This window comes from Hibiscus syriacus, unplaced genomic scaffold (assembly GCF_006381635.1).
Source record: "Hibiscus syriacus cultivar Baekdansim isolate YM2019G1 unplaced genomic scaffold, ASM638163v2 tig00113725_pilon, whole genome shotgun sequence".
NCBI classification, from domain to species: domain Eukaryota; kingdom Viridiplantae; phylum Streptophyta; class Magnoliopsida; order Malvales; family Malvaceae; genus Hibiscus; species Hibiscus syriacus.
The window spans coordinates 4,188,126-4,198,581 of NW_024063471.1; the positions used below are offsets into that span (position 1 = coordinate 4,188,126).

At 34.4% G+C, this 10,456-nt stretch overlaps 1 protein-coding gene across 1 annotated transcript; it reads right to left on the reverse strand.

Annotated features, from left to right (window-relative positions):
* Window positions 1-8,263: 8,263 nt before the first annotated feature.
* LOC120187352 (probable splicing factor 3A subunit 1) lies at window positions 8,264-10,154 on the reverse strand. The gene is made up of 3 exons (XM_039191089.1): window positions 9,704-10,154; window positions 9,319-9,614; window positions 8,264-8,424 (listed from the first exon to the last, which is right to left on the reverse strand). Exons 1-2 carry the CDS (start codon window positions 10,094-10,096, stop codon window positions 9,345-9,347), a joined length of 663 nt encoding a protein of 220 aa, XP_039047020.1. The 5' UTR covers window positions 10,097-10,154; the 3' UTR covers window positions 8,264-8,424; window positions 9,319-9,344.
* Between the last annotated feature and the right edge of the window lie 302 nt (window positions 10,155-10,456).

Genomic DNA, 10,456 nt, shown 5'->3' on the forward strand with positions numbered 1-10,456 from the left:
ATTATATTCTTAATATTTTTTAATTACATTTATTACCCTTTCTTGCTTCATCGGTCTATCCAACTTCAACTTCGCCATCAATCTAACCACCTCTTCCTTCCCCCATGCACGGATGCGTGCCACTCCGGTTCTTTCATAAGCAGACACTGCCTCACAGCCCGACCAAAAATCGAACAGTGCAATCTGCATTTATAATAAAATTTATAATTTTATATAATTTAATTTTATATAAAAAAACAAAAATGTTCTTCAACTCATTTACCTCTAAGATTGCTATGCACCCTTTGAGGTATCTCTGGCTGCCCTTTTTAAAGGTGATTATTGATTCAATCAATCTTGAATAGACATATTCAGCCCAATTAAATTTACCCTTCAAGCCTTCATCGCAAATGAGCTTCATATAGTCCTTGTTCGTTGACGTATCACCCGTTGGACAAAGAAAGATCCCGACAAGGTACAATAGAACTTGGGCCTTCAGCTCATCCCCCCGTAAGATCCACTTTTGATTTCCTCTTCAAGTTCAGCATATGTCACCATCTGCTTCAAACCATATTTGGAGGCAAGTGTTTTCCAGTCTTTACTCTTAGAGACTTCTACAACACTTTTGCCTTCATTTCCTACCCCCAATACGGCTGTAGCACATGGGATCCCTCCGAATAGGTCGATCCCTTACTCCTACCAACGATCCAAACTCCATTTCTCCCAGCACATTCAACTGACCCTTCTCCTTAAAGTGTATAACTAATGAATTCACCTTTTTAATGATGCACCTTGTCGACACTTCCTACATTTTTTAACAATATATAATGTTATAGTTCTTATATATTTTGTATCAACATATTTACAAGTTTAATGAATACTTTCTTTTCATGTGCTTTCCTCCATTCTTTGTATTCTTCACTATTCATCTTTGACTGTGCGATGTAAGGTTCCTTCTCAGCATCACTCATCGAATTTCGTTTCTCCAACACATCATTTCTCAGCTAATATTAAGCATAAATATTTTTTAATCAATACATTAACGCTAAATAATACTCAATGTTAATTTCAATTTACATACCGATTCGATGTGTTCGCCACCTTCCTTCATCCTTTTGCATTCGGTCATACTGTCAACATTTAAAATTTGTCATCAATTTAAAGTTATTAAATACTTTAATACAATTATCATTTCCACAATAATAACAAAAAGACATTGATACTTACTAGAAGTACATATATCCACCCTTTGGCTGCTTTCGAGTCTCGGCCTCAATTTTAAAGTCATCTACGCCACCAACAATATTTCCACCCATTGACTCCATTTTTCCTTCATATATCAGTTTACACAAATCAAATCAAATACTTGTTACATACACTTTATTCAATATACAAATATAGATAACTACTCTTGTGGTAAAACGGTTTTCTTCAAAAGAATTTGAATGGCCACTACAAAATGTGTCGGCACATTTATACAACCTAAAATATCATTTTTACTATAATATTATATACAGGTATCCATATTTATTTTCTACCTAGAATATTATATAATCGGTCCCAAATCCTTCTTGGCTTCAATTCGAAATCCTCAAACCAAACCTAAAAACCCTAATCCCTATTTCCTTCAAACGAATGGGAACACTCAATACTCCAAGTATCGACACATTTATACAACCTATAATATCATTTTCTACCTATAATATTTAATAAAAGTATCGATATTTATATTTTACCTAGAATATCACTTTCTACCTATAATCGGTCTCAAATGCTTATTTACTCCAAAACCACAAACAATACATAAAAACCTTATTTTGATTATTTTAATAATAAAAAACTAGGGTTTCGACAACGTACTTTTCGACTCGACTGCAGCAACAAACAAACTTTGCTTTAGAAATGTCTTCTGAAATGCAGCAACAATTACGCTTCGATTTCAAAAACTCGTCCGTTCTATCTATTTTCAGAGGATATTTAACTATGTCATATGTTATTTCTATTTAATCGATACAACTACAAAAGTGTCGATACTTTTATGTCATGTGTCGATACTTTCGATAGTATAATTACCTATTTCTTTGAAGGTATCGATAATTTATTACGCGTACTTATTAAAGTATCAACACTTTCAATATATTCGATAGCGCTTTACTAGTTTTCTCATTTAGAGACCGGTTTTATCATATTTTTACATGCTATATCGTTATGGATCGATACATTTTTATAAAGTATCGACACTTTATAGGCGCTAAAACTGCTTCTCTTTTAAATTCACAAAGTGTCGATACTTATATAAAATTATCGACACTTTCAATATATCCGGTAGCGATTTACCGATTTTGTCTTTTTGAGACCGGTTTATCATATTTTTACATGTTATATCGTTGTGGATCGATACATATTTATAAAGAATCGACACTTTATAGCGCTGAAACTGTTTCTCCTTTAAATTCACAATGTGTCGATACTTATATTAAAGTATCGACACTTGCAATATATCTGGTATCTCTTTACCGGTTTGTCTTTTCCTGATCGGTTTTGTCATTTTTTTACATGTTATATCGTTGTAGATCGATACATATTTATAAAGAATCGACACTTTATAGGCGCTAAAACTGTTTCTCCTTTAAATTCACAATGTGTCGATATTTATATTAAAGTATCGACACTTGCAATATATCTGGTATCTCTTTACCGGTTTTGTCTTTTCCTGACCGATTTTGTCATATTTTTACCTGTTATATCATTGTAGATCGATACATATTTATAAAGAATCGACACTTTATAGGCGCTAAAATTGCTTCTCCTTTAAAGTCACAATGTGTCGATACTTATATTAAAGTATCGACACGTGCAAATATCTGGTAGCGCTTTACGGTTTTGTCTTTTCGTGACCGGTTTTGTCATATTTTTTCCTGTATATTGATGTGGATCGATATATTTTTATAAAGTATCGACATAAACCGACAACCTAAGTTTGTCGGTTGTCAATTTTTTTATATTTCTTCATGATTTAGACCTACATTATTATTACTCAACATTTTTGATAGCGCTAAACCAAATTTATTAAATATCTTTAATATATTCGGTAAAACTGTATATTAAATTATATTAACCTGGGACAATCCCCCTCCAACGTGGGGTAAGTGGAGTCATATTGTTCTCTACTTTTCTTTTTTTTTTCTTTTTCTGATTTGATTGGAGTTGTTACTGTTATGAAACAGTGGTGGTAGTTAACCTCTTGTCAGCAATTAACTACTGCCGGATCAACTAGGGCAAACGGCAGTGACGACGGCAGCTGACTTCAGGTGTGATTACTGGCGTTACTGGCGGTGGCTGAACATGGCTTTCTAGGGTTTCCAGCAACCTTAGTAAACATGGGTCGTTAGGGTTTTTCACTGTTAGGCCTGTTGGTTGGGCCCTCGTAATATTGGGTCATGTAAGCTTCCTTAGTTGTTGGACTTTAACAGACTCGGGTCTGTTTTGTAATTTGTAACACCTCTGAAATTAAAAACGTAAGATATTAAAAATTTAATATTATAATGAAATTTTAAATAACAACCAAAGGCTATATAAAAAATCATAGTAATACTAGTATCACCATAATACCATAATAATACCCTAATAGTAAACATAATAACGACACCAAAAATAAATATGTACTAACGTCATTATAAAAACAAGCAAGAATAATACTAAACTTATAATAAAATACAAAAGAAATAAAAAACCATAGTTAATCAATAATTACAAGATACACATGTCCATAATAATGGTAGCGAACTTATATAAACTATTAAAATTAAAAACTATAGGCATAGAAATAATCCTAAGTCATTATAAATACTAATATTAATAAACTATAGATCCAAACAAAATCTAATGTCCACAAGTATCTATACACATATATGATACAAATATACCTACATATAATAATATATTTATACATCTAATATTCATGTAATAAGATCCTAACCTAGGTATTTATATCGGCAAAACAACCACGATAAGGCTTTTGGAAAAAACAATTCCCCAAGTAGTCCACCCCAAATTTTATTTCTCACGATGGGGTGTTTTGAACAGTAATTATTGAAGATGCATTGTAAGTGACGCAACTTGTGGAAATCTCCAAGATTTCTATGCGACTTTAAGGTGTTCAAAAATTAAGACTCCATGCTTTAGGTGTGCATAGAGCAATGTTTAAGGGAGTCAAGGGCAGCACTATTTTAGCTGTGCATGGAACAGTGCCGCAGGGAGTCGAGGGCAATAACTTTTTAGCTGTGCAAATGCTGAAGACGCATAGAAATTATGGAGTCTTCAAGGAATTGCATAACGTATTCAGCTTGTATGGAACAGTGCTGCAGGGAGTCGAGGGCAACAACTTTTAAGCACTAATGGGTTCCCGGATTCGCATGGCTTGCATGGCGACCTGCACAGGTCGTTCGGCTTGCATGGCGACCTGCATAGGTTGTTTGGATCACCTGGCGACCAAACAGATTACTGTAGTAATCACCCCATTTCAACAAATAATTCTTCGACAATAATATTTGAAGAAATTATTTTTTCAATGAATTATCTGAAGATTTTTGCCATTTATATCTAATAGACGTTATTAACATTATTGAAAATGAACTAACAAAAAATAATTTTATTTAAATAAGCTCGAAAAAAGACCTTGGACAAAATGAGCATCTATGTTATGCAAGGGGATTAACCAGGACCATCCAAATTTGAACTCCAACATTATTTGCCAAGCCATTATGTCCATGGTCAAAGCAAACTCTCACATAGCTATTGTAGTGCTCATTTTTGCTATACAATCTCAATAGTGGTACACCGTCTCCTATAGAAAAGTATGGAAGGCAAAACAAAATGTCATTATAAAACTACACGGCGGGTGAAATTCATCTTACAATGAGCTACTTAGTTGGTTTAAAGTAATGGAAAGACTGAATCCTAAGACAATAATTGAGTTTGAAATTCATCATGCATACGAGAATGAATGAGTGCTTCGAGATCGATGTCAATTCTACCGTGTTTTTGAAACTTACCCACAGTGCATTAATGCGGTGAAATACTGCAAACTCGTGGTTCAAATTGATGGAACATTCTTGTATGGAAAATACAAGCAAGTTTTATTATTGGAAGTTGTCCAAGATGGTAATCGCAACATTCTTCTCGTTGTTTTTACCCCTGTTGAAGGAGAAGTTACAGAGTCTTAGGCTTTTTTCTTGAAAAATCTATGGCTACATGTTATCACCAGGGAACACATTTGCATCATTTCAGACCAAGGAGATAGGATCAAAGCAGCAATGGACTCTTTGGGTCCAATGTGGAAACCCCCACAAATCCAGCATCGTCTCTGTATCAAACACATTGTTACAAACTATCATGGAAAATATAAGAAGAATGATGAACACAATTAATTATTCGCATGGGTTTGTTATTTTTCTCAATTCGTTTCTCAATCATTTCATTTTATCTATTTATGGATCACACTAAGTAGTACATATGGCTTAGGTTACGAACTCTTACCTCAAATGTTTGAGTTTATGATTCACGAGTTGCAAGGAAAAATTAGGAAGGATACAATTACATCAGAGCCATCAACAAAAAATGTGGACAATGCATATGATGGAGGATATCGATATGGACATATGACAACCAACTTAGCTGAGGCTATCAATTCGACCATGAAGGGGCATGTCATTTACCAGGAACTACTTTGGCTAAAAGGACTTTTTTTTTTTGTAAGATTTTTGTCAAACTCGAGGGACAAGCTCTTACATGGATGCAAAATGGTCATGTTTATCACCCAAGATTATTAGCAGATCTACAGAAAAAAGTTACAACATCAAATGGAATGTTGGTAAAAAAATTCTCGCATCCATGAATTATTTCGTGTCATAGAAATATCACGACCTCTTCAAGGTATTGAATCTAACTCTCTCAGAGTTAATATAAAAGAAAGGTGGTCTGACTGATGAATTTTTCAAACTCTGAAGTATCCATGATCCCATGTCATAGCAGCTTGTTCACATTCCCATTTAGACTATAAAAGTTATGTTAATCCCATATATCAACTTTCACAAGTATTCAAGGTATATGAATTTGAATTCCCCCATATGTAATGAAAAAGATCCAAATAAGATTCAGACTTGACTTACAATTATACCAGATTTAATAGACACCAAAAGAAAACAAAAGATGTGGGCAATGCAAAAACCTAGACCATAATAGGAAAAAAATGTTCATCTCTTTATCATCTGTTAACCATTGACCACTACTTATGTAATTTTATTTTTTAATATTTCAATTTATGTGATTTTATTTTCTTGTACTTTCTTTTATTCTCTTCTATTTTATGTACTTTAATTTAATATTTTATCATATAAACATTATTAATATTTTATAAATATTTTTCAATGTTCATGATTATAAGTTTATGGTTTGTTTTTTAATTTCAGGTTAACTATTTTTTTCTAATTTAACTCTAACCCTAAACCACTTAACCTAATAAAACCTAACCCGCTCATCCATCCTAACCTTAAAATCGAGTGATTTTTATTTGAAAGGCTCTCCCTATGAAACATGTCTAACACGTGTTTTCCATGTCAACATTTTTCCTGGAAAGCGCACACCAAGGGACACACTTTCTGTCCACCTAAGCCTCCTCCACCTTTCTTGTCAGGATGGGACTAATTTGGTATATATTCGATAAAGGGTGTTGTTGTATTTTGTTTTTTAATTTTTGGGTTATTTTTTTTATAAAATTGCCTAAAATGTCAAGGTACTAAACAAATAAAATGAAACAAAGTAGAAGAAAATAGAAAAAGAAAGTACAAACATGGGAAAAAAGTGCAACTCGCGCATATTAAGGAACAAAAGAGTCAAATCAAAATCAAATAAATAGCCGGCTAGAATAAATTAGTAACCTTCAAGACGAATTTACTTTAAAAAGGAAACAAAATGAAAAGAAGTGGCCTCTCAGATTTATGGAATCGAGGGATATTTTTTAAAACAAAATAAATTTAAAATAGTTTGAAATTAAAAGGAAAGTTTAATTTAAAATACAAAACTCAAATCAAAGATCAAGGAGATAAAAATAATTTTAGGAATTAATAATGGGCCAAAAATGTATATTATGGAAAAAAATTAAATATGTATAAAAGAAACAAAATCAAAATAAATTAAGGAAAAGTATGGTACGTTTTAAAAAAAAAAAGTGTGATCACATGAAAAGGACACAAGAGAGGACATTCACCCTACCCATTTTCTAGGCGCGGATCCAAGTGGTCCAAATGGGTCTTCGGGTCTAGTATAAAACATAAAATGTAGGAACAGAATTCATTTTTCCTCTCCCCACTAAAACGGATTAAACCTTGCTTTCATATTTTGTTTTCTGAACAGGTTCTTCCTTCTTTTCTAGGATTCGAATATCCTCTGATAATTTTGACATCTTGCTGCCAGACCACTTCTTAATTTCTTTTTTGGTGTCTCTAAGCATGCTTAAGATACCACTTCTATTGTTCTTCTTTGACAGTCGGATGATTTCCGAATCCACCATTTTCACGAACCCTTCATCTTCCAACAGGTAGTTAAAAGATCTGAATGGCTTTGGTCCCCAATCAAAATCTTCATTTGCTAACTCAATTGCATTATGGTCCGACAAAGACCGCTGAAGCAAATTTTGCGCCAAATTTGGAAAGCCCTCCAAAAAGACGTCACTTGCCAGGAACCGATCTAATCTTACAAGCGTAGGCCTTTCTCTGTTGTTGCACCACGTGAATCGTCCCCTGTTAGTGGCAAATCAACGAGTTCGACTTGTTGGATGAAGGTTCTGAGTAAATTCATGCTGTGTCTATTCTGAGATACCCCACTTTTCTCTGGTGATAAATAAGCGTTAAAATCACCACCTAGGCACAGAGGAAGATTCTGCCTCATACAAAAGACAATAAGTCATCAAAAAAACGCCCCCTTCTCAGAATCAATTGCTGGTCCGTAAACATTTATGAAGACACACTCAAACTGACTCTTTGAAGCCCATTCAAAAGGTTCCCCGATAACCTTCTCACCACTGACAGTTTAAAATTCGACAATTTTGTCTCCTGTAAAAACAAAATAACTGGTTTCTTCTTGTTCACCAAATTCTTGGCCTTTCCTTTTTATTTTCCCTCAAAAGATTCAATCATAAAATAGGATTTAATTATGCTTTTTTTGGTAACAAAGGAAAGTTCCATCAAAGAGAAATTAGGAGTAGGAATAATATAGCATTCACCAAAACAAGAGGTTGAATAAAAACAAATTAAGAACTACAATCCAAGTTGACACCATTACACAACTAAAATCAAAATTTCCATACATGTTAAAATCACTCCTTCTACCTAAGGCACATGGAGAGTATCGATAATCCGAGTCATCTTGAAGAGGTTCAACATTGTCCTGCAATCGAAAATAAGGAATTTGATAACCTCTTCTTTGAATGAGAACTTTTCATAAAACTAGTAATAGAGACAGCATCAAGCTCATAACCATATGATTCAAATTCAACTGTTTTGCAAGGAGCAGAACACTGATTAATCTATGCGAACCAGCCTCCCGTTGCTTTCACTCAGAGTACTGCTCACACATTTGACTTTAAATACCCCAACTTTTAATCTAAGGAATTTAGTCCCTATTTTGATTTAATAATTGAAATCCAATTGGTAACACCCGTCAAAGGACTTCCATTAAAATTGATTATGTGACATTTTAAAAAAAAAATAGTTTAACTCGTGCGGCCTCTGTGTCATGCATTGGAGGTCAAATAAGCAAATAAAAACGTTGAATGTGAGATTTAAGTTTTTCTTTTCTTAATATGGGATGTGCTTTAAATTATCCACATGAACAAATATTTTATTTTAAAATGTCACATAATCCAAAATAATGGAAGTCCTTTAATGGGGTTATTGATTGAACTTCAATTATTAAACAAAATAATAGGTGTAGAGGGACTTAATTCCCAGAATTACGAGTAGAGGAACTAAATCTTAAATGTAGAGAGTACAGTTACCACGAGCATAATTACACATCATCAAAATTACTGACTTATATCTCCAAAATATATAACTGAACATTTTTTTAACTAGCAGTATAACCAATGGGAGCTTAAGTTTAGCTTTAAGGAGAGAAAAAGAATCTATTGTAAAATCCTTCAAAACAAAAATAACAGATAACATCACCTGATCTTTAGCAAAATCCTATACTAAACATAAATTCGTGATAATGCATGACCCAACCAATGCAAATGTAATCACCAAAAGATTCCCACAATAGTTTCCAAATTCAAACACAAACCTTAAAATCGCCTGGTTCGAAACCTCTCATCTTTTCCTCCCACCACGCTCCCTTAATGAAAGAGCCAGTGTTTCTCCTGCTCCAATGTTGTAATATGCAAGGGTCATATTGTCCTTCAGGAACCCAGCTTTTCCACTGAGTTTCTGTTTGTTCGAAGGAAGCTGGATCTCCCCTGAAATTTTCTCCTTCAAACTGCTAACCGTTTCGGATAAGGCCTGCACCGTGATCTCCAGAAGTTGTCCTTTGAGATTCCCTTCATCGAGGTTTGGTACTGATACAGTAATACGAGCAGGTCCCTAAAAGAGATCCCAATCAACAGTTGTTAGAGGTACAATGAAACAAGTAAATAAAAGTACTTTGGAATTAGGGCAAGGGATCCTCGTACCGGATGTTGAGCAAGGAACTGATCTTCAGGAACAAGCATGAAATCATCAAGCTTCTGTTTCTTTGGCTCGGGTTCATCAGGAAGTGGTGGAGGAGCTTCTGTGGGTGGTGGCGGTGGAGGCATTCCTTGGGGCAACAGTGGTGGTGGCTGCATCATAGGCATGGCAGGTGGTGGGACGGTAAGAGGGGCAAAGGGTCTAGGAACTGACACAGGGGTAAACTGAGAACCCGGAGGAGGGGGCACAGGAGCATTCATGGACATTGATGGAGGCATTTGGGTTGGTCGATTCATCATCATGTGTGGTTGGCCAGGCGCCATTTGCATTGGAGGTGGTGGTGGACGAATAGATTGCATCATTTGAACACCCATGGGTCGAGGTTGAGGTAATGACATAGGAAGCCCACCACTCGAAGCTGCAGAATATTGGGGAGCGTTTGAAGGAACACGAGGGAAATTTTTACATGTTATATCGTTGTGGATCGATACATATTTATAAAGAATCGACACTTTATAGCGCTGAAACTGTTTCTCCTTTAAATTCACAATGTGTCGATACTTATATTAAAGTATCGACACTTGCAATATATCTGGTATCTCTTTACCGGTTTTGTCTTTTCCTGATCGGTTTTGTCATTTTTTTACATGTTATATCGTTGTAGATCGATACATATTTATAAAGAATCGACACTTTATAGGCGCTAAAACTGTTTCTCCTTTAAATTCACAATGTGTCGATATTTATATTAAAGTATC